Source organism: Convolutriloba macropyga, chromosome 13 (genome assembly GCF_964194025.1).
Source record: "Convolutriloba macropyga chromosome 13, txConMacr16.3, whole genome shotgun sequence".
NCBI classification, from domain to species: Eukaryota; Metazoa; Xenacoelomorpha; order Acoela; family Convolutidae; genus Convolutriloba; species Convolutriloba macropyga.
Genome location: NC_134480.1, coordinates 9,547,408 through 9,568,766, shown reverse-complemented (window position 1 = coordinate 9,568,766; position 21,359 = coordinate 9,547,408). Strand labels below are relative to the sequence as shown.

Below are 21,359 nucleotides of genomic sequence, written 5' to 3'. Positions count from 1 at the left end.
ATCTTTGTACGAAAACTGCCAACAAAAAGCAGAATTTCTTGCCAAAAATTTACCTAATTTTGCTTCTAGGGCATTATTTGTTCATAAAAATTTACTAACTTCTTTTGGAAAAACTTTTGTGCAATTTCGGGGTCACTTTTTTCAGAACTGAAACTTCGCTGTCTGTACTACAACTCTTTTGTGATTTATGCTGATTAATTGTGGCTAAACTCTTAAATAAGACAAACTGTCAATATTTTAGTTGATTTCTTACGATATTTTTTCAAAAGTTTCTTGAGAAAATTGTTGATATTGGTAAAACTTTAACAGCAGATATAGAGATTTCTTTGAAGCAATTGTTTACTTACCGAAATAACCGAAAGGCAATACTTTGTGGAAAAATCCCGACTTCAGCAATGAAGACCCAATTCAATGCAAATCTATGTAAAGCCAAGTATAGACAAACAGATGTTTATTTAGTTTTGTGTTGTCTAATTTTTGAAATTGATGCCTAAATTTGTTCGATTACTAATATGCGATTGATAAAACAAAATAATAGTAATTTAATTTTGTGTTGCACCAGATATCACACTGAACTAGGGTTGTTACAGACCACACATTAAAAAATCTCTTAATAAATGACTTTTGATAAACTCTAAAGAGAAGGCAAAGATATAGTCAGACCAGTTTTTTCATAAACTTTTAAAAAAAAGCACTTTTTATGACTGTGGCAATAAATAAAGACACTCCGAAAAAAAAACAATTCGAATATTCTCTTAAAGTTTTTTCACACAAGATTTTTGGAGCAGTCCTCTCGGTGAAGTTTTTTACAAAACAATTTCTTCCAGTTTGAATTAAAAATATCTTTGAAACTGTGTTTGTGTGTGCACAGAAGTGTTTGCGTGTGCCTGTTTGTATGTGTGTGAATGTGTGCGTATGTTTACTTGTGTTTTTGTGTATGTATGTATGTGTTTGCGAGTTTAAATGTGTTTTTTTTGCGTTGGTGTGTGTGCCTATTTGTTTTCAAGTGCATTTATATGCAGTGGCCACATCGCCCCAACTATTTTCTGCGGTTTTTCAACTGTTAAATTAACTATTAATTTTTTGAACAGTTAAAATAAAACTAGATATTTTCAAAAAAAGTTGTTTATTTCACAGGCAATTTGACGAGTAAAACCATTGGAGTTTTGTTTTGAAACAGGATTTTTTGGTTCCCGTTTGTGCCCCCCCAGATACAGAGCACGTGCCATTACATAGTAAATCACTATGTAAAAATATGGCACGTGCGTCTTGGGGGTGCAACTAATATGCGCCCACTAAGTGGGGCACAAACGGAAAAGATCTGATTTTTTTACATTTCTGTTTCGAAACAAAATTTTTGGAGCAGTTGTCTTTGCAGTGGGGATTGTTATAAAACAATTTCTTCTAGTTTGACTGGCAAAAATATGCTAGATACGGGTCTGAAATCAAATTTCAAGTTCATGAAATCCGTTCCGCTTCTCTTTTGCAATGAAAAAGATTCAACGCTAATGATTAATTCAATGACCTAAACGCATTATCACCGCAGCAAATGCTTGACTCGATTTTTGTTTCCAAAAACTGCATTTGCTTTTTGAAAACACGCACTCTCACAAAAAATATATCCCATACTCTCATTACGATATCTTTATTGTGGGGAATGAGAGAGGAAAACTTAGTATCCATATAACGGACCATATATGGAAACATAGTAACCATAGCAAAATCATGAAACGGAATTTTGTATGTACTTTTATGAACCATATATGGTTCGTTTTTTGGTTATTAAGTTTGGTCAAATGGGGGCTATACGTTATATGACCATTACGCTGGCGACTGTAATGAGAAAAGCCTCCCGTACCTAACTTTCAAAGTAACTCAGTACTGAATCAGCAAGGTTTTCAGAAACAATTCAGTACTGATTCAGAGTCTATTCATGTCACATTTTGCTCTGATATTCTCTGATTCAGACTCTGAATCAGACTCTGAATTATTCTGATTCATACTCTGATATTGTTGCGCTTCACTTGATGAACGAACTGAACATACTGACTTCTTGTAACCATCAACTCGTTACTGAGTCTTGGAACGATCAAACACATCACTTTGTACACTTATCGGGTACCAGACTACCCAGCACCTTTTTTTGGTCTCTCATTCTATGGCCTGGGTACGTTAGAACAATTGCATCCGCTATGTCTTGAAGTTGCTGTTCTGTCACGTATATTAGAAAAGGCGCGTCTCTAGCGAAGACTTCATTCTGGAAGATAGGCATATCGCTTGCCTGGAATAAATAATAATCACTGAAGTATATTTCGAGTTATTTCAGAAATTGGCTTTTTTTGGCAGGTCACTCATTACATATACAACATCATTTTTTCTTTCAATGCCGAATCCTCTTAGTTTTTTAGTCAAAAATGTTGGTCTAAGTCTCCGCAAGGCGCAGGGCCGGTCTGACCCGCGCAAGTGGATGACAATAAACCTCTCGATACTTTCCTTTTCTCGACGTTTACGCCTGGCTTTTTCGAAAGATTTTTTCAAGCAGTAATTTTTCACAAATTCTGCAGCTGTTGCAATAAACTGAGAAAATTTTCTCCGTTTTGAGACCAGAGTTAAATTTTTGACATTTGAGTTTTGCAGACTTCGCACTTTTTCTGAGGTAATATTGCGAATACGATAAAAGTTTTTCAAGTCGCTGGGTTTGTAACCCGAATAAGTTCCATAATCAATGTTCAAAACACTATTTACCAAGCTGATAGAACCAAAGTTGTTTGTTACGTAAGAGGCCGACACAACACGCAATCGACACAGATGCTTATTTCCACTCTGAAACAAAAATGATTCAGGAGATTAAAACTGTCCTGTATAGTCTTGCGTTTAAATTAAATGCTTGAATTGAAATCGCAACATCAATATTATTCCTCGATTGTCATAATATGAACTACTATTGCTTGAAGAAGTTTCGGATTGCTCATTAAGTCCTTCATATTTGACCTTTAATAAGTGCCTAGATAATCAAAAGTAGCCATATCATGTAAAAATGGCATAAATTCTACCATTCTTCGACAGTGGCAAATAAAATAACCTCTCAAAAAGGAAGCTATTTTAATTATTGCTAAATATGGGGCAAACTTTTGAGTTTTTAACCGATATTAGGAATCTTTGAGTTGTTGTCAGATTAACAATTGCGTGCCAAAATACTGTGGATGTTGATGCAACTTGATTAAATGGAACAGGATGAAATCTGCACAACTGAAGCAACAAAATGAAATAATTTCTAGAAACTTGAAAAACCATTTGACTTAAGAGACCACAAATTTGTTTGCAAAAACGCTACAATACAATTATGGTCATTCGATCCCAATAGAGAATTTTGTAACAATAAAGCAAAGTATGTTTAAATCAGTAATAAATTTTCATGTTTAGAATTGAAGGTGATGCAAAAAATAAAAAAAATAGAAAAGTACAGTGTGTGAAAACCATGCCAGTAGGAAATAAAACCAAGTAAAAATTATTTAAAAAAATATGCATACATTTGATAACGAATCTTAGGGTTAACTTCTCCGAGTTAATTCATCAATGCAAAATTTGCTAAAGCAGAGTAAAGTGTTAATCGAAATAAGGATTATCCCCCGAAATAAGGATTGTAATAGGGACTAGGCGGATCTTGAAGATGATTAATAAACCGATCGAAAAAAAAAACATCTTAATGATTTTGACTGCAGAAAAGAGAAATTTGACCAACAGTTTATGGATAATTATAATTCAATTACTGCGTCTTGGGTCAGATCTTTTGTTAGTCTTAGAGGCATAGTTTGAAAAGTTTTTTTCTGAAAGTTTTGTTCCATTTTCAAAAGCATTTGTTCCTTTGCAAAAAGTTTCTTCTGGTCATTTTGTTAGCTAAATTTTTTTCATTTTGAATGACACCATCGAACTGAAACACGACACATACTATGGTACTCTATATCAACAACATTACAGTAAGGCTACTGAATGAGTCTGCACAACTGAAATTGATTATGTGGATGCGGTTGATGCTGAATGCTGGCTTGGAACAATTTATGTTTATATATACAAATAGTGTGTGTTTGTGAGTGTTATTGTGTGCAAATATTTATCAAACGCAGAGCATATATTATAAATTGTTCCAAGCAGACTTTCCGAATCCTCTTCATCCAAGATTTTAAATTCAGTCGTGCAAGTAACTTGAGGTCAGTGTTGGTGAGTTAGAATTTGTAGTATGTGTCGTGTTTCTTTTCGCCGGTGTCCTTCAAAAGGAATAAAAAGATTAAAACTCAAGATTATCAAAATGACCAGAGAGAATAGTTTTTATAGGAGCCAATGATTTTGAAAATGAAAAAATTTTCATAAAAAATTCTAGCCATGCCACTGAGACTAACAAAAGATCTGACCCATGACCCGTTTAATCGATTATAATTATCCGTAAACTGTTCGTCAGAGTTCTCATTTCTGCTGTCAAAAAATTTTTAATCTTTCAGATGCTTTTTTCGATCGATTTATTATTCATCTTTAAGATCCGCCTGGTCCCTATTACAACTGGAGAACTCTGGAAAAAATATTTAGGAGGATAATACTTATTTCGATTTACACCTTTCTCTGCTTTAGCAAACTTTGCGTTTACAAATTCATAAAAAGGAGTTAGAATTCTCTATTTGGATCAAACGGTTGTAATTGTAATGTAGTGTTTTTGCAAAAAAATGTGTTCTCTCAGAAGAAATGGTTTTTCACGTCAGTAAATCAGTAACAAGTTTTCATGTATAGAATTGAAGGTGATGCAAAAAAGAAAAATTAGAAAAGTACAGTGTGTGAAAACCATGCCAGTAGGAAATAAAACCAAGTAAAAATTATAAAATAATGATATGCATACATTTGATAACGAATCTTAGGGTTAACTTCTCCTAGTTAATTCATCAATGCAAAATTTGCTAAAGCAGAGTAAATTGTTAATCGAAATAAGGATTATCCCCCCTAAATTTTAATTCAACAATTCTCCGATTGTAATAGGGACTAGGCGGATCTTGAAGATGATTAATAAACCGATCGAAAAAAAAAACATCTTAATGATTTTGACTGCAGAAAAGAGAAATTTGACCAACAGTTTATGGATAATTATAATTCAATTACTGCGTCTTGGGTCAGATCTTTTGTTAGTCTTAGAGGCATAGTTTGAAAAGTTTTTTTCTGAAAGTTTTGTTCCATTTTCAAAAGCATTTGTTCCTTTGCAAAAAGTTTCTTCTGGTCATTTTGTTAGCTAAATTTTTTTCATTTTGAATGACACCATCGAACTGAAACACGACACATACTATGGTACTCTATATCAACAACATTACAGTAAGGCTACTGAATGAGTCTGCACAACTGAAATTGATTATGTGGATGCGGTTGATGCTGAATGCTGGCTTGGAACAATTTATGTTTATATATACAAATAGTGTGTGTTTGTGAGTGTTATTGTGTGCAAAAATTTATCAAACTCAGAGCATATATTAAAAATTGTTCCAAGCAGACGTTCCGAATCCTCTTCATCCAAGATTTTAATTTCAGTCGTGCAAGTAACTTGAGGTCAGTGTTTGTGAGTTAGAGCTTTGTAGTATGTGTCGTGTTTCTTTTCGTCGGTGTCCTTCAAAAGGAACAAAAAGATTAAAACTCAAGATTATCAAAATGACCAGAAAGAATAGTTTTTATAGGAGCCAATGATTTTGAAAATGAAAAAACTTTCATAAAAAATTCTAGCCATGCCACTGAGACTAACAAAAGATCTGACCCATGACCCGTTTAATCGATTATAATTATCCGTAAACTGTTCGTCAGAGTTCTCATTTCTGCTGTCAAAAAATTTTTAATCTTTCAGATGCTTTTTTCGATCGATTTATTATTCATCTTTAAGATCCGCCTGGTCCCTATTACAACTGGAGAACTCTGGAAAAAATATTTAGGAGGATAATACTTATTTCGATTTACACCTTTCTCTGCTTTAGCAAACTTTGCGTTTACAATTTCATAAAAAGGAGTTAGAACGGTTGTAATTGTAATGTAGCATTTTTGCAAAAAAAATGTGTTCTCTCAGAAGAAATGGTTTTTCACGTCTAGAAAAAATTTTTACTTTGTTGCTTCGGTTGTGCATATTCATTCTGATTCTTTTTATTCAGGTTGCTTTAACTTCTACAGTATTTTGGCGCGAAATTGTTAATCTGACAATAACTCGAACTTTCCTATTTGGGATACTTTCAATTTTATCATTTTCACATAAAATGGGTACTGCTGATTATCTAGGCACCTGATAAAAGTCAAATATGAAAGTGTTAATGAGCAATCAGAAACACTTTCAAGCAATACTAGTTCATGTTATGACATTCGAGGAATAAATTTGGTTTTGCATTTGCAATTTAAGCATCTAATTTCATTCCCAATTATGGCTGTGAAGCTATGCTTTGAATATGAGTTTCGCTCAGTACCTACTATCTATTATTGTTAAAAATTATAATTTTACTTGCCAAAAAAGGACTGCAGGATGCATTCGTATAAATTTTATATAATACTTGTACTTGTTGCTTCGATATTTACATTAGGAAAAATATAAAAATTTAGCGTAAACACCGGTTTTTGTTTTTCTTAGCTTTTTTGGTTCTTATCTTCTGGAAAAACACTCAAATTAGTACTGAATGTGGATAGTTTCTGCTAAACCTCCGCCTTGTATAGCTCTTATGTTTGTTCCCCGCCTAAAATTTTAAGTTTTTCCTCAATACCAACATCTTGTTTACCTTTTAACTTGATCAGCCTAATTAGTCCGCCAAGATTTCAAAAAGCTGTTTGATTTTTTTAAATTTACTTCAATATACTTATTTATTTGAAACTTTCGCAAGTAAGTATTTTAAATGCACATTACTTGTATATCTACATGTAACGTAACTAAATGCATCAGTATTCTTTAATACGCATAAAGGGGTTGGAAAATGCGTGCGAGGTCATAATCTCATACAGTGCATTATCAGATTTAATTTTTTTTGTAAAATGTGGCGAAAATTAATAATTTAGCAGTTGAAATAAAAAACTTTTTAGGACAGAAATGTTCATAACAGTGAAGAATGATTGATCAATTGTTAAACAATTTTTTGTCACCTGGTCAAACTTTTCGTATACAAACTGCTTCGTATCCAACATATCACCCCAAGTCCACCCATGGAAGAATACACGCCCCCTTTTTTTCGTTTTGTTTCTCACGCGATTGTTGTTGTTGTCGCGCATGTGTCTATATTCTACTCCTGGCACATACGACACTAGGGTCCTGTCACTCTTCACAGCCAGATAAGCAGCATCAAGGAAGTCATCCATTTTGTGCAGCACTCCAGCGCAAAGTTTGTCTAAAAAATCCAGATATTTGTATCTGAAAGAATTATACCCAAGCCGGGTTTGAATTTTTGACGAGGTCAGCGCTAAAGTTACATAGATGACAGTCATCTACTGGTTCCAAAATATACCTTATTCCACAGAAAGATACCGAAAAAATTACTTACAACTTAGATACAAATGAAATTGGCGTATGAATGAAGTATCTCAATTCGAGGTTGTCGTTTGTCCTTGTCTATGATGCAGAGCCTTTTATACCATACAGAGGCTACGGTACGCTCAAAACACACACGCACACTCTAAAACTCTCTCATGTTTTATCGCAAATTTTTTCTTGCGTGATGAAAAGTTAGGCGATTTTTCGTATGAAAAAAAAGAAAACTTTATTAACCATAACAGTCATAACAAGTAACAGAGAGTTTGACAATTGTTTTAATACTGCCTGGAGTTTGGTTATTTATTTCAGTACATTAGTGTAATTAAACTAAATTAAATTAATTCTTAGCTCGACCAGGTAGTGTTGATTCATGAGTCGTGGTTTTGTAAACTTTTTTAAATCTGATAGATTTCCAACTAACCGACCCATAAGCTGTATATTGTTTACTATCAGAAAAAGATTTAATACAAAATTTTTTAAATTTTTTTGGGAAGGTTTCTTCTTTTCCAAACCCCTTAGTTCTCTAGGAATGAATTCCAATCCTTTGATGCAGTTTTTATAATTGAACGTTCCAATTTTTGAGTGTGACATATAGAATTAAAAAAATGTCACAGCTTCTAAGGTTTTGTCTGGTGCACCAAGTGGGCAAGGTTGTGACATCTAGTGGATTAAACGCGGGTAAAAGACAGTTTCTCAGTTTCCACATATAAGTGGTTCTTTTAAAATTGATTAAATATTAAACAGGGAGAATAGAATGCTTTATCTTGAGATCTTTTGTTGAGTCCATTCTATTTCTACAATAACAAGCACAAATGGCCCAATTTAGTTGCTTTTCAAACGATAGAAGCAGTTTTTTGTCTATTGATTGGATTAACAGTTTTGAATAGTGTAGATGGCTGATAACAAATGCGTTCAGAACTGTTTTCATTAGAAACGTTGGTATCCGATTACGGAGTGTATAAATTGTTTTTTTTCCACGCGCCATTTTCTTCAAAAGATGCTTCACTTCGTCTGGGAAACTAAGATTTTTTGTCAATATGTACCCCAAGATACTTGAAGCTTTTGGACTCTGTAATAATTTTGTTCCCGAGTTTTATTGATTCAGACTCGCTGAATTTTCTGTTATGGCTGAATAGTATGAATTCAGTTTTTGATGGATTCAATTGTAGTTAGGAGCGGAAGCAAGGAGTAATGTTTCATCTGCATACTGTACCACCTCGCAGTTTTCATCAATTTTATCTCGCAGATCGTTTATATAAATATTAAACAATAGGGGACCAAGCACTGTCCCCTGAGGCACACCACGTTCTAGAGTAATCTCATCTGAATTTATGTTATTAAATAGAACTCTTGTTTTCTCTCCGAGATGAAATTTTCTATTAATTTTTTGGTTTTAGAGTCGACACCTAATCTTCCTAGCTTTTTTTAAAGGATAACATGGCTTATTGGGTCGAATGCTCTTGAAAGGTTTAGAAAGGCATCAGCTACAATTTTGTTTTGATCTGTTTCATGTCTTATAAATTCAGTAGTGTAAACGAGAGCATCAGTTGTAGAATGTTTCTTCCTAAATGCGTATTGAGAGAGACTTAGTAGTTTGCTTTTTGTAAGTACTCTGTCAATTGCTCTTTAATTAGGATTTCAATAACTTTTGAAATGCAGGGTGTTATTGATATAGGTCTGTAGTTGTCTGGTTCCTCGGGGTCGTTCTTTTTATAAATTGGTGTTACATCAGCGGTTTTTAGAATCTCAGGGAAGGTAGAGTTGTTTATGCATTCATTTATAATGAAAAATAGAAGTTTGTTGACAACAGAAACTGCATCTTTTAAAGCCCAGGAGGTAGCACTTAGGGTCCATGTGGTTTATTTCTATTGAGCTTCTTAATGCATTGTAAGCACTCAAATTCTGTAATACTTCTCATTGAAAAAGTTTTGGCTGATCTACCCGCAAAGTCATCGATGTTTTCGTAAGTTTCGTCTGATAAAATGAATTTTCCTAGCTGTGAAAATCTGTAATTAAGAAGATTTGCTATTTTCCTGAGCTTCGTGACATAATCATTGAAGACATTTTTTAAACTGTAGATTTTAGTTCTTGTTCTAGCTGAGTTTCTTATTTCATTCATAAGGTTCCAACGTTTTCTGCTATTATTAGATGACATAACTAATGACTGGTGAAATTTATTGAAATCATTGTTAGATGAGCAGAAGAACTTCTGTTTCAATTCGGAGAAGGATTTGAAATTTTTCGATTTCAAACTAGAGTCAAATTCTTTTTGTATGTCTTTGTTTCTCTTTTTCAACCAAGTTTGTGAACGAGCAAAGCAAGATTTGTCGTTTCTGATGAACACATTTTTTAGTGGCGCGTGTTTTTGCAGTACTCTAGTGAAAATTTTAGTGAAAGATTTAAGCATTTCATTTGCTTTTTTTCGTGGGTATATGACTGCCCATTTTGCTTTGTTCAAATCATCAAGGAATTTTTCTTTGTTATATGTACTTCGGTCATAGATTTTTTTCTCTACTAGTTTTAATGGGTTTGTTTCGTCTTTCAGAATTATGCACAGGGCAAAATGATCAGATAGAAGTGGAGTGCCGCACACTCTGGTTTTTTTGACGTAAATATCGGAAAAAAAGTAATCGATTTACGTTGCAGTCTTGCTCGCCTTGCATATACGCGTTGCCTCAGTTTTGTTTTGTATTTCTAGATGATATGATAATAATATTGAATCTATATTCTCCTTTTCTTTTGATTTCAGATAATTAATGTTGTAGTCACCCATGAGTCTTTTTTATGACCCTTGACTATTGCATTATCAATGTTTGTAGCCAATAGATCAAGAAAGGTGTCCGTTTTGTTTTTGTTGGGAGAATAAATGACATTAAGTAAGATTGTTGTGTTTTGTGTTTTCCAGCTGTTTATTTTTAATTCTGCCCAAATACTTTCAAAGTCAACTGATAACTTATTTAGATCTTTCCTCAATTTTGGAGCAAAGATTTTTGATATAAGCAGCATTACAACTCCGCCCTTTTTTGAAATGCCCGATTAGGATGATGAATGCGTACAGTTTTGTTGCGTTTATTACTAAAAGAGTAAGCACTTCTATTGGAACTCTTTTTTTCAAAGCCAATATATTTTTTAAACTTAGAGTTTTTGATCTGAATCCGTGTTCCTCTGTTCTTACTGCTGTCGCGGGAAATCTTGAGGACATCAATAAGAAAAAAAGGAAAATGAAAATTTTTGGTCGAGCTAAGACAAACAAAGAAAGCATTTAAAAATACAATACTGTGCGGTTCCCTACATCAGAAACTGATCAAATACTTTACACTAAAAGCCCTAACTGCTGTTAGAACCATTGAATTTATACGCATTAGAGTTAGCGCGATAAGACAACTGATTATCGTAGTGGTTATGAGAGTAATTTACTGCTCTTTGGAAAGGTTGGTACCTGTATTGTCTGATAAATTGAGCTCCTACAATTTTCAATGGTTGCCTCAATTGCGAATTGTCCGCGGCTTTTGATTGAGGAGCCCCATAAGACTGAACAATTCGACCATTGGATGATAGCAACAATGGGATAGTAGCCAGTTTTCCAATAATGGAACGCCATGCTGATGAGTGAAAAGAACCTTGTCAGAGAACATATAATTATAACTCGTTGAGTCACCAGTTGTTATTGAAGCGCTTTTAACAAAATAGTTCAGAGGCAAAATTTTAAACCGATCAACGTTTTCATAGTTATCATGAAGTACAGAATTGAAGTTACCTATTATCTTGTTCTTTTCAGTGTTATGTTCAAGATCCTTTAAAGGTGGTATTTCACAGAGTACAAATGTTTCTGGTGAGAATTTTTCACTGCAAATATTAACCAGTTGTTTAAATTCTTCAAAGTTTACTTCAGCAGATTTAGAAGTATGTTTCAGCGCGTTATTGGTTCCGTCTTGTAGGACCGAAGTTTTTAATTTTTTGCCTCGTAATCCTTCAGTACTCTCAGTTTTTCTTTTGCTGTTGACCCCCGATAAGCATGCACCCCAATATTAGCAGGTATTGTTGTATCTCGCTCTAGTTTTCCAATAATGCTGCTCCCAATAACTAAATTTTTGTTAACATCCTTAATTGAAATTTTTTCGGAAATATCTTACTTGTTCATTGTTGTCCGTTTGGATTGCTACTTCGACCATAACATGTTCCCTTTTGTCCTGACCACTTACCACCTTGTTTTCCAGTAATTTTTCCGCCAGCTGAGTGACAACTTTTTTGATAAACGTGTCCTTTTCTTGTAATTTTTTGGAAATATCATTATAGATTTTCTACATGTCTTTATTTAAGCTCAAGAAAGCTATTTCGTCAAGAAGAGCCATAGATTTTTAAATGTTATAGTATCGTCTGTTTTCAGATGTAGGAAAGGGTTGCCTAAAGCTTATTAAACATTCAAAGATACGTTTAAAGATAGGGACTAATCTTCAATAGAGAAGTTTGAGTTGGTGACGTAATAATCGACCGTTTTGAAGAACGCTTTGATGCTTGTCTGAACGCTTTGATTCTTGTCTGAACGCTTTGTCTGAACGCTTTTTCAGCAGCTTTTAAATAGTGATATGGGTAATTACTTTATTAACGCCGCCTGCGGTGGAAAACAAAAATTTGTTCTCGAGGCTAGCGTGTGAACAGATTCGAAATATCTTTAGCCTGTGATATCTTTACCGGAAAAATTGTTTTTTACATGATATATCCTGTGATTCGCATGAAAAAGCGTATGGTTGAGCCCATGAAAGTCTGTGAATCTACATTATTCAAGGGTCGACACACGATTTCAGGCTCACTTACACGAAAAATCATTTAAATTTAGATGATTTTCTAGGGCTTAGCCCTACGCTTTTTAATGTGAATCACACAATAAATCTTGTAAATTTCATAAAATTTTTCATGTGAATTTATTCAAATTATAATATGTTTTCGCAAAGAAGTGCATGTAATTTTTCTTTCGAAATACTACCGGTAAAATTGTTTTTTACATGATATATCGTGTGATTCGCATGAAAAAGCGTATGGTCGAGCCCAAGAAAGTCGAGTGAATCTTCATTATTTCTCGTGTAAATGATCCTAAATTTTCGTAACCGTTTCCACATGAGACATCGAGTAGGATACACAATTTTGATGTGATTCAAGCGACAAAAAATTATAGAGTGCAGGTAAGGATTTCAAACTAGCAACATAAAAGCACCAATTACTTATTGTGGAGCTAAATTCTGCCCCATAGACGAACCATTTTTGCAACATAGATGAACCATGCATTGAATTAGCGGTGGTATTTCGATTTGGACCTCAATAATTAATAGAATGTTAGTAGTAAGATAATAGGGTACTAAGATAGGGGGGTTATCCTTCGAATTAATACGAGTGATAATAGGGGGTTATCCTTGGCGGCGCTACATGTAAAACAACGGCCGTGCGTGATACAAGTAAACTAGCTTTCTTCCGCTTTTATTCCTTTCCCTTTGCGCCTTTCTCCGGTTTGTTAGATTTGTAAGAAAAGATTGAATTGAAACCAAACTAAACACTCCAAACAAATTAAATATTTACACTGTGTATTAATACACGCAGTTTCACCAAAATTGCTTGCAATTAAATTGGCATTAGCGCCACCTTATTTTGCGTGCTGGTTCTTCTTCGCTGCTGCTTGCTTCTTCAGCTTCAAAGTTTATGAAGGGGTTGTCAGGAGAGGAGCTTTCACTGGAACTGACGTCAATATCTGCAATATCGTCAGTATCAATATCAGATTCAGTTATCTGCTCAGTTACTACTAATCCTGGGTCGGGAGTCTCCTAAGAGCTGGTGGTGGAGTCTGGCACTGAGAGAGCGACTGTTGAGGAAGTTTGGGACACTACAAAGTCATTATCCCATTCTGGACTACAGCTGAGAAGTAAGTTTGAGTAACTGTCATTATCCCACTGAATATCATAACTACCCCAATCAATTTCATCCACACCACAATCAACGGTCTCATAATGTCCAAAGGGTAGAGTTTTTGTTCCGCAGGGTAGAATAAACCTTTTGTTGTCGAACGCTGAAAGGCATATTTTGTTGATAGTAACAGTCTCCAATACATGATGATCGGACATTATTCGTGTGTTTTCAGTGCGAAACACGTTCCCTGTCGTCAGTGTGCTCAAGAAATCATCATGCCGCAGACGTTGTTGAGCGGCCTTTGTTACTCCTTTAGCCGAAAGTTGTCGACAACCTAAAGAGAAAAAAGCCTTTAATCAAGTCTTTTTATTTTTACTAACCCCTATGTATATAATAATAAAACTAATACCATTCAGGAGCGTACTAACAACCTTTGTAATTTAAAGATAGAACTAACATGCATTAGAAAAGACAAAGAATACTTACTTTTTTAGAGTATTGAGTATAGTTTCGGCTTTAAACACACAAACTCCGTAATAAAATCTCCTGCAAATTCGTCCTTAAACTTGAGGACTACCCGTTTATTTTCCGTACTGTATAAATAGTGATCATTCGGATAATTGGAGAAATCGAATTCACTAACAACTGAAGCGGGCTCTCTTGCTAATTCCTCATAAAAGTCTGTACTCCGGATTTTATATAGTAAACTATCCGTGTCACTATATAACAAACGACAATCAAAATGAGCGCGCATTGTGAAGTAATTGAAACTGTACATTTGATACTTGGCCAGATCTAGTATAGTTGCTCCAATTATTGTTGGGGTATTCCAATAAATCTTTCTAGAGCGGAAGGACAATGCGGCCAGGTTATCTCCGAATATCATGAACCGATCAAACTCAAACTTTGAAACGGAACTCAAAACTTGATCAGCATCTCGTGCAATGGTAAGCTTACTTCGTTTGCGTTTCGATTCGCAATTCTTACCATATACTGCATTGTTCATGAGCTTATAAAGTTCTCTTCGAATTTATTGCTGGCGGCTTGACGTTTATTACTGTTGAGTGTTATATAGGGTGCTAACCAATTCGCTTGTTTGAACGCTAGGACACGGTGTACTTTGGCAACAATTAATCCAAGACTACCGTATAGTTTGAGCAGTTTGTAGTGCAATACATAGATCTTTTTGTCGAATAGCGTTTGAAGCAACTTTTTAACGTTCGAGCTGGGTAATCTGTGTTCTTCTTTTAGCTCAAGTTGATATTTGCCCAACCAATCATCTTGAACCATTTCTTTGGTAGGGGCAAGGGGAAAGTCTCGGTGGTCATCGTGTAAGTGGACAGGGTAATTTAAGTCTACTTCAAGAAAATAACCAACTGAAGCGTCGTTAGGGGTATTGAGGATTTCGTTAAGGGTAATTTCTACGTTGAAGGCGAATTCCCCCACTGGTAGCATGTCAATTTGCATGACACCTCCATAGAGATTATTTGCGTCTACACAGATCGCAAAAGCTGACTCCTCAGAGGGCCGGTAATCCGATAAATACTTATTATTTGCAACAAAATGACGCTCCTCGTAAACAGATGTTACTCCTCCTCTTATTGCCGGTTCAATCATGTCCAAATGTTCTCGTTCTGTCATCAGCTCAATGTTTGCCCTGCATATCTTTAGTGACGCTTCTTTTGACATATTGGGGAGAGTGTAGAAATACATGCAGTCGAGTTTGTATGTTCGAAAGCTAAGTTCACGGTGAAACTCACATACACAAGCTAATAATGCGCAGTCCAGTTTAAGGTATGCGTCATGATAGTCTTGTAAAGTTTTGCACCCCAATAACTTCCACATTTGGTTAGCATGACCTAATTTTTCTTCACTAACAGCCAATTTTCCGCCTTCTAATATATTGCGCCATTCTGAGAGGGGTGGTAGAGATTGCTCAGAAAACTTTGTACGATCACATACATACGAATAAGGCTAATATCCTTTTTGTTTGAGTAAGTAACCGAGGGGAACAATGCTTTCATTATATCGAAATGTGTGTCAGGCAAAATTTCTACAAGTTTTTCCAGCGAACTGTTTATCATTTTGTACGAATCGATGGATCTTAAATACTCGTAAATTTTTTGTGTTCTTCCTTCTTGAGTTGTAATAGTATCAATCAGAACTCCGAATGTCATTGATACGTATTTCTCATCTGTTGACGGAATGATTTTTGTTGTGGTAGACTCACAGTTGTTCAGAGCAAGACAAGTATGATGTAAGTCATAGTTTTGTATGTTATGACCGACCACAAGCGTAAAATTGACATATCATCTCGCTCGATTACACTTTTCGTGTGCCCAGCCCAAGAATTGGATACTAAAATGACAATGGTCTAAATCTATGCTCTCTTCGGGGTCAAGCTCGCTGTCAAATGGTTCTTCGCATATCCAACAGTGTGCAGCGCTCTTTTTGTCCAAGCTTCTCCGATTTCCGTTGTAGAAAGGAAACTGTTTTTTGCGTTCATGTATGTCCCTTGCTCACGAATGCAGCATTCGAACCAATTTGCCCATACAATCTTCTGAGCTGTCCACATGATGAAAATAAGGAACATTCGAGTGATGATCAACAACTGCTAAAGCAAATCCACATGGCTCGTGCTTTTCAATCACGCGTGTTGATGATTGGTCAGTTGCTGCATCACATCCAGCGACGGGTAGGAGAAAAGATTCAAAGTCAAAATAAATGACCAGAGGAACAAACCACGTAGCTGAAAAATTTGAGAACTTGTATTCATTTTTATCTGGTAATGGCATTTGAATAACTGCAGGGGCATTTAGATAACAATTTTCAGTATGAATATTATAGCTTTCCAGTCCATCACGACAAAACCAGAAACAATTACGACAAATGCGATAACCAAATCTGAATTTCAGGTCTCTAACTTTACAAACGACTTTCACAAAGTCAGTAACGAGAACATAGTGATAAATGTCGGCATCATAAAGAAGTAAAAGATCCATAACAAAATCTGATTCAAAAGAGGAGACTCGTAGAGGGTAAAGTTGTCCTTTATCGTAACCAAAGACGTTGATTGCCACATCATTGAGGGTTTCAAAGGCTTTCATTTGCTCAAATCCCATTGGCATTTCAAATTTGCCTACAGGTTGGTGAATGTTCTCTTGCTGATATGTTGCTGGGGATGTTTTGTCAATATGATAGTTCCTGTCATCTCTATCAAGACTGATTCCATGATGCGCATGATACGCTGCCACGACGCAATAGTTGAAACAATTGGCATCGTCGCGGTTTCGAATATTGAGTAATCCGCGACAGTTTGCGAGCTTATGGAGTAAGGCAAGATAGGATGAGCCGCGAATTGGTCGGTAGCGGGCAAATTTGATGTCAAGTTTGATTATTTTTCCAGCAACCCAACCACTTCCAGATGAAGCAAACGTAGACAAGACAGCCATCATTTTCTCCACCATGCTCCAGTACAACTCGTTTGTGAGACCCTCTACGTAAATGGGCGTCATGAGAGAGTTGGCATAAATTTCAATGCGCTCCTCCGTTTCGGTTGCGTTTTCATCTTGATGCAGCTTCAATAACTGTACTTATACCGCAAATTGCACTTTCTGTGGTGCTTGGCTCAGCCTTTGCTCAATTAGCGTTGCAATTGCAGATCTTTGATTGAGCATGAAGCTCTCAAGATCTCTGTCAGCTGTGTTATTGACAATTTCATAAGTTTGTAACACACTTTTGAAGGCTGTCTCCGCTGTAGCCTCTTTCGTTTGGTATTCAGGTCCAAATACGGGCAGCGAGTGAAGGGAGTTCATATGCTGCGCAAACAAGTGCGCATCATTGAATCCCATGAAGCACGATCGGCAGCAGTTTGTAAACTTCGAGTGGCAAGTTCGCATATGCTGTTCCAATTCAGACAGTTTCCGTGAATTGAACACACATATGGAGCAGTTGTAAACAGGAAGGCCAACATCGTCTGGATGAAATTTGTCTTGAACGGTTCCAACGGTTCCCATGAAATCGTCTGTCTTGAACAATTCCCACGAGTGCTAAACGTAGCGGAACAGAAGTTGCATGAATAGACCATTTCTAATAGTTTTGATGAATTTCAAACTCTAACAGAACTTTGATAACAAGTAAATAACTCGGAAATGACTAAGCTCATCAAAACTGAAGCACGAATGTAATTTCTGTGCGCGAAATTTAAAATTTCAAAATGCTGCAATCTGATTGGTCGGTTTTGGCGGTTACCTTTATTTTGAAATTTTGTTAGTTATGAGAGAAAAAAGATGTGTTTTCAACTCTCCATTGCAATCCTATGCCAAAATATATCACCATAAGGAACCCTACAGAGTATTGCTGATCATTTTTTTTTAAAGAACGTTTTTGGAGAAGCTGGAAAAACATGATAATTTTTAAAATTGTAATAAAATGCGCTATTTTATGCATTTTCAATTACGGGCTCAATAAGTCCAAAAATGTAAAGAAAACCAATCTAACATCTTTCCTTAGGGTACTTCATATGCTAATTAATGCCAGATGTTAATGTGACATTAATTGCCAGATGTTTCGAAAATCGGTAAAGGAGCCGTTTTTTGATGATGATGCTTATGAGCAATAATCAGGCATCATGCAGTGATTACAAAATCGTTGCAAAAATTAAAAAAAAAAATTTTCTAGTAATTAGTAATTAGGTTAATTAACCCTTAATTAGTCGCTAATTAGGGGTTAATTATCTCCATAACGGATGAGTAAAATTTGACGAGTGTGATGAGATGTTTTGTACTTCAGAGTATGCTGAGGCTTACTTAGCAATCAGTTTCATCCCAAGTATTTTTTGGAACCGTCTTTTTTGGAGTCAAAGGTCAGAGGTCATGTGTCAAAAAAATTTTTTTTAGTTTTTTTTGTTTTTTTTAACAAACATCCTCTTTTTCTTTCAATTGATTCCCAAGTAACAAATGGGAGGTGATTCTAGTGTAAGCTGGAGAGCGCATCTACTGAATTAAGTGTTAAAAATTGACGTCTGAAATGAATTTTTTCAAAATTTTATTTCATTATTTTTCAATTTTTGAAAATTTCTTCAACTTATGAATTGAATTTGGAAATCAATCCATGCTACAGCTGTGGTATGGAGTTTGCATGTAATTAGCGTCAATACCGCTTACTCTAACATATGGCTATATCTCTTAAATTTTATGTTTAATATTTAAATTTAGCAAAAATTTTGTAGATTGAGAAGTGTAAATATAGATATAATTCACACACCACGTCATAGTAGTTGCAATAACTGAGTGTTTGTTAGGAAACGAATGTTTACGTCATAATGAAAATCCTTTCTGAACCTGTTCGAACTTGATCAGTTGCTAAATTTTAATTTCTTTAGCTCAGCAATTTTAAAACTACAAAAACAGATATCAAAAGTTAAATTCAGCTTTCAAAAAGTTGAAATCACACTTTATTGAAACAAAATCAAGTTAACAACTCACTATATAAAAGAGGTTTGTGGTGATTCATCAAAGATTTTCAAATCAATCAAATAAGTCCATTAAAGAATTCTCAGGTAGCCGCTTCTTTGGTGCATTGCAAATCTTTGGAGTGTCTGTAACGCCAAAAACACGTGCTGGTTCTGGAGTTTGAAATTGTGTAGCTGAAAGTAACGCTGTATCAAACTGGTTTTCACTGAGCAGAGCGGTAGAATTGTTCTTGTGAATTCCCGCAAAGAAAGATGGACTAGATGTCGGCGTCAATTTGGGACTCGGATCAACTGCTGGTGTTACTGGCAAGCTGGCTGAATCCAATTGCGATTGATTTTCTGGGGAGCAAGGTGATGACTTTATGCCCCACATGTCAGCTAAGTTTTCTCAAGCTTGATAAGCCCCTAACTGGTTTTCAAACAGAGGCACACAGTCGCAATCGTAACGAAACAAAATTCGTTTAACGTCGTTAGGTATTGACTCCATGTCAAAATGTTGAAATGTTGGCAAAGCTTTTGGAGGTAAATGTCCCCCTGATGTAATAAGACTGCATTCTGCTGGTTCTGTCTTCTCTGGTAAAGAAGCAATTGCGTTAATGAAAAGCTTAGGTATCAAACAGTGCTGTCTTGAACAATTCCCACGAGTGCTAAACGTAGCGGAACAGAAGTTGCATGAATAGACCATTTCTAATAGTTTTGATGAATTTCAAACTCTAACAGAACTTTGATAACAAGTAAATAACTCGGAAATGACTAAGCTCATCAAAACTGAAGCACGAATGTAATTTCTGTGCGCGAAATTTAAAATTTCAAAATGCTGCAATCTGATTGGTCGGTTTTGGCGGTTACCTTTATTTTGAAATTTTGTTAGTTATGAGAGAAAAAAGATGTGTTTTCAACTCTCCATTGCAATCCTATGCCAAAATATATCACCATAAGGAACCCTACAGAGTATTGCTGATCATTTTTTTTTCAAAGAACGTTTTTGGAGAAGCTGGAAAAACATGATAATTTTTAAAATTGTAATAAAATGCGCTATTTTATGCATTTTCAATTACGGGCTCAATAAGTCCAAAAATGTAAAGAAAACCAATCTAACATCTTTCCTTAGGGTACTTCATATGCTAATTAATGCCAGATGTTAATGTGACAATAATTGCCAGATGTTTCGAAAATCGGTGAAGGAGCCGTTTTTTGATGATGATGCTTACGAGCAATAATGTCAGGCATCAAGCAGTGATTACAAAACCGTTGCAAAAATTTAAAAAAAAATTTCTAGTAATTAGTAATTAGGTTAATTAACCCTTAATTAGTCGCTAATTAGGGGTTAATTATCTCCATAACGGATGAGTAAAATTTGACGAGTATGATGAGATGTTTTATACTTCAGAGTATGCTGAGGCTTACTGAGCAATCAGTTTCATCCCAAGTATTTTTTGGAACCGTCTTTTTTGGGGTCAAAGGTCAGAGGTCATGTGTCAAATTTTTTTTTTTTAGTTTTTTTTGTTTTTTTTTAACAAACATCCTCTTTTTCTTTCAATTGATTCCCAAGTAACAAATGGGAGGTGATTCTAGTGTAAGCTGGAGAGCGCATCTACTGAATTAAGTGTTAAAAATTGACGTCTGAAATGCATTTTTTCAAAATTTTTATTTCATTATTTTTCAATTTTTGAAAATTTCTTCAACTTATGAATTGAATTTGGAAATCAATCCATGCTACAGCTGTGGTATGGAGTTTGCATGTAATTAGCGTCAATACCGCTTACTCTAACATATGGCTATATCTCTTAAATTTTATGTTTAATATTTAAATTTAGCAAAAATTTTGTAGATTGAGAAGTGTATTTATAGATATAATTCACACACCACGTCATAGTAGTTGCAATAACTGAGTGTTTGTTAGGAAACGAATGTTTACGTCATAATGAAAATCCTTTCTGAACATGTTCGAAGTTGATCAGTTGCTAAATTTTAATTTCTTTAGCTCAGCAATTTTAAAACTACAAAAACAGATATCAAAAGTTAAATTCAGCTTTCAAAAAGTTGAAATCACACATTATTGAAACAAAATCAAGTTAGCAACTCACTATATAAAAGAGGTTTGTGGTGATTCATCAAAGTTTTTCAAGTCAATCAAATAAGTCCATTAAAGAATTCTCAGGTAGCCGTTTCTTTGGTGCATTGCAAATCTTTGGAGTGTCTGTAACGCCAAAAACACGTGCTGGTTCTTGTGTTTGAAATTGTGTAGCTGAAAGTAACGCTGTATCAAACTGGTTTTCACTGAGCAGAGCGGTAGAATTGTTCTTGTGAATTCCCGCAAAGAAAGATGGACTAGATGTCGGCGTCAAACTGGGACTCGGATCAACTGCTGGTGTTACTGGCAAGCTGGCTGAATCCAATTGCGATTGATTTTCTGGGGAGCAAGGTGATGACTTTATGCCCCACATGTCAGCTAAGTTTTCGCAAGCT

General features: G+C 35.2%; 1 protein-coding gene across 1 annotated transcript in view; it reads right to left on the bottom strand.

Moving 5' to 3' along the window:
* Positions 1–1,808: 1,808 nt before the first annotated feature.
* LOC142351872 (uncharacterized) overlaps positions 1,809–21,359 on the bottom strand; it is a 48,062-nt gene continuing 28,511 nt past the window's right edge. Inside the window, exons 2-4 of the mRNA XM_075404114.1 lie at positions 7,138–7,379; positions 2,746–2,823; positions 1,809–2,281 (exon numbers count right to left, since the gene is read on the bottom strand). Of these exons, the coding sequence (XP_075260229.1) occupies positions 2,099–2,281; positions 2,746–2,823; positions 7,138–7,379 (503 nt within the window). The 3' untranslated portion in view covers positions 1,809–2,098. The remainder of the gene's footprint in view (positions 2,282–2,745; positions 2,824–7,137; positions 7,380–21,359) is intronic.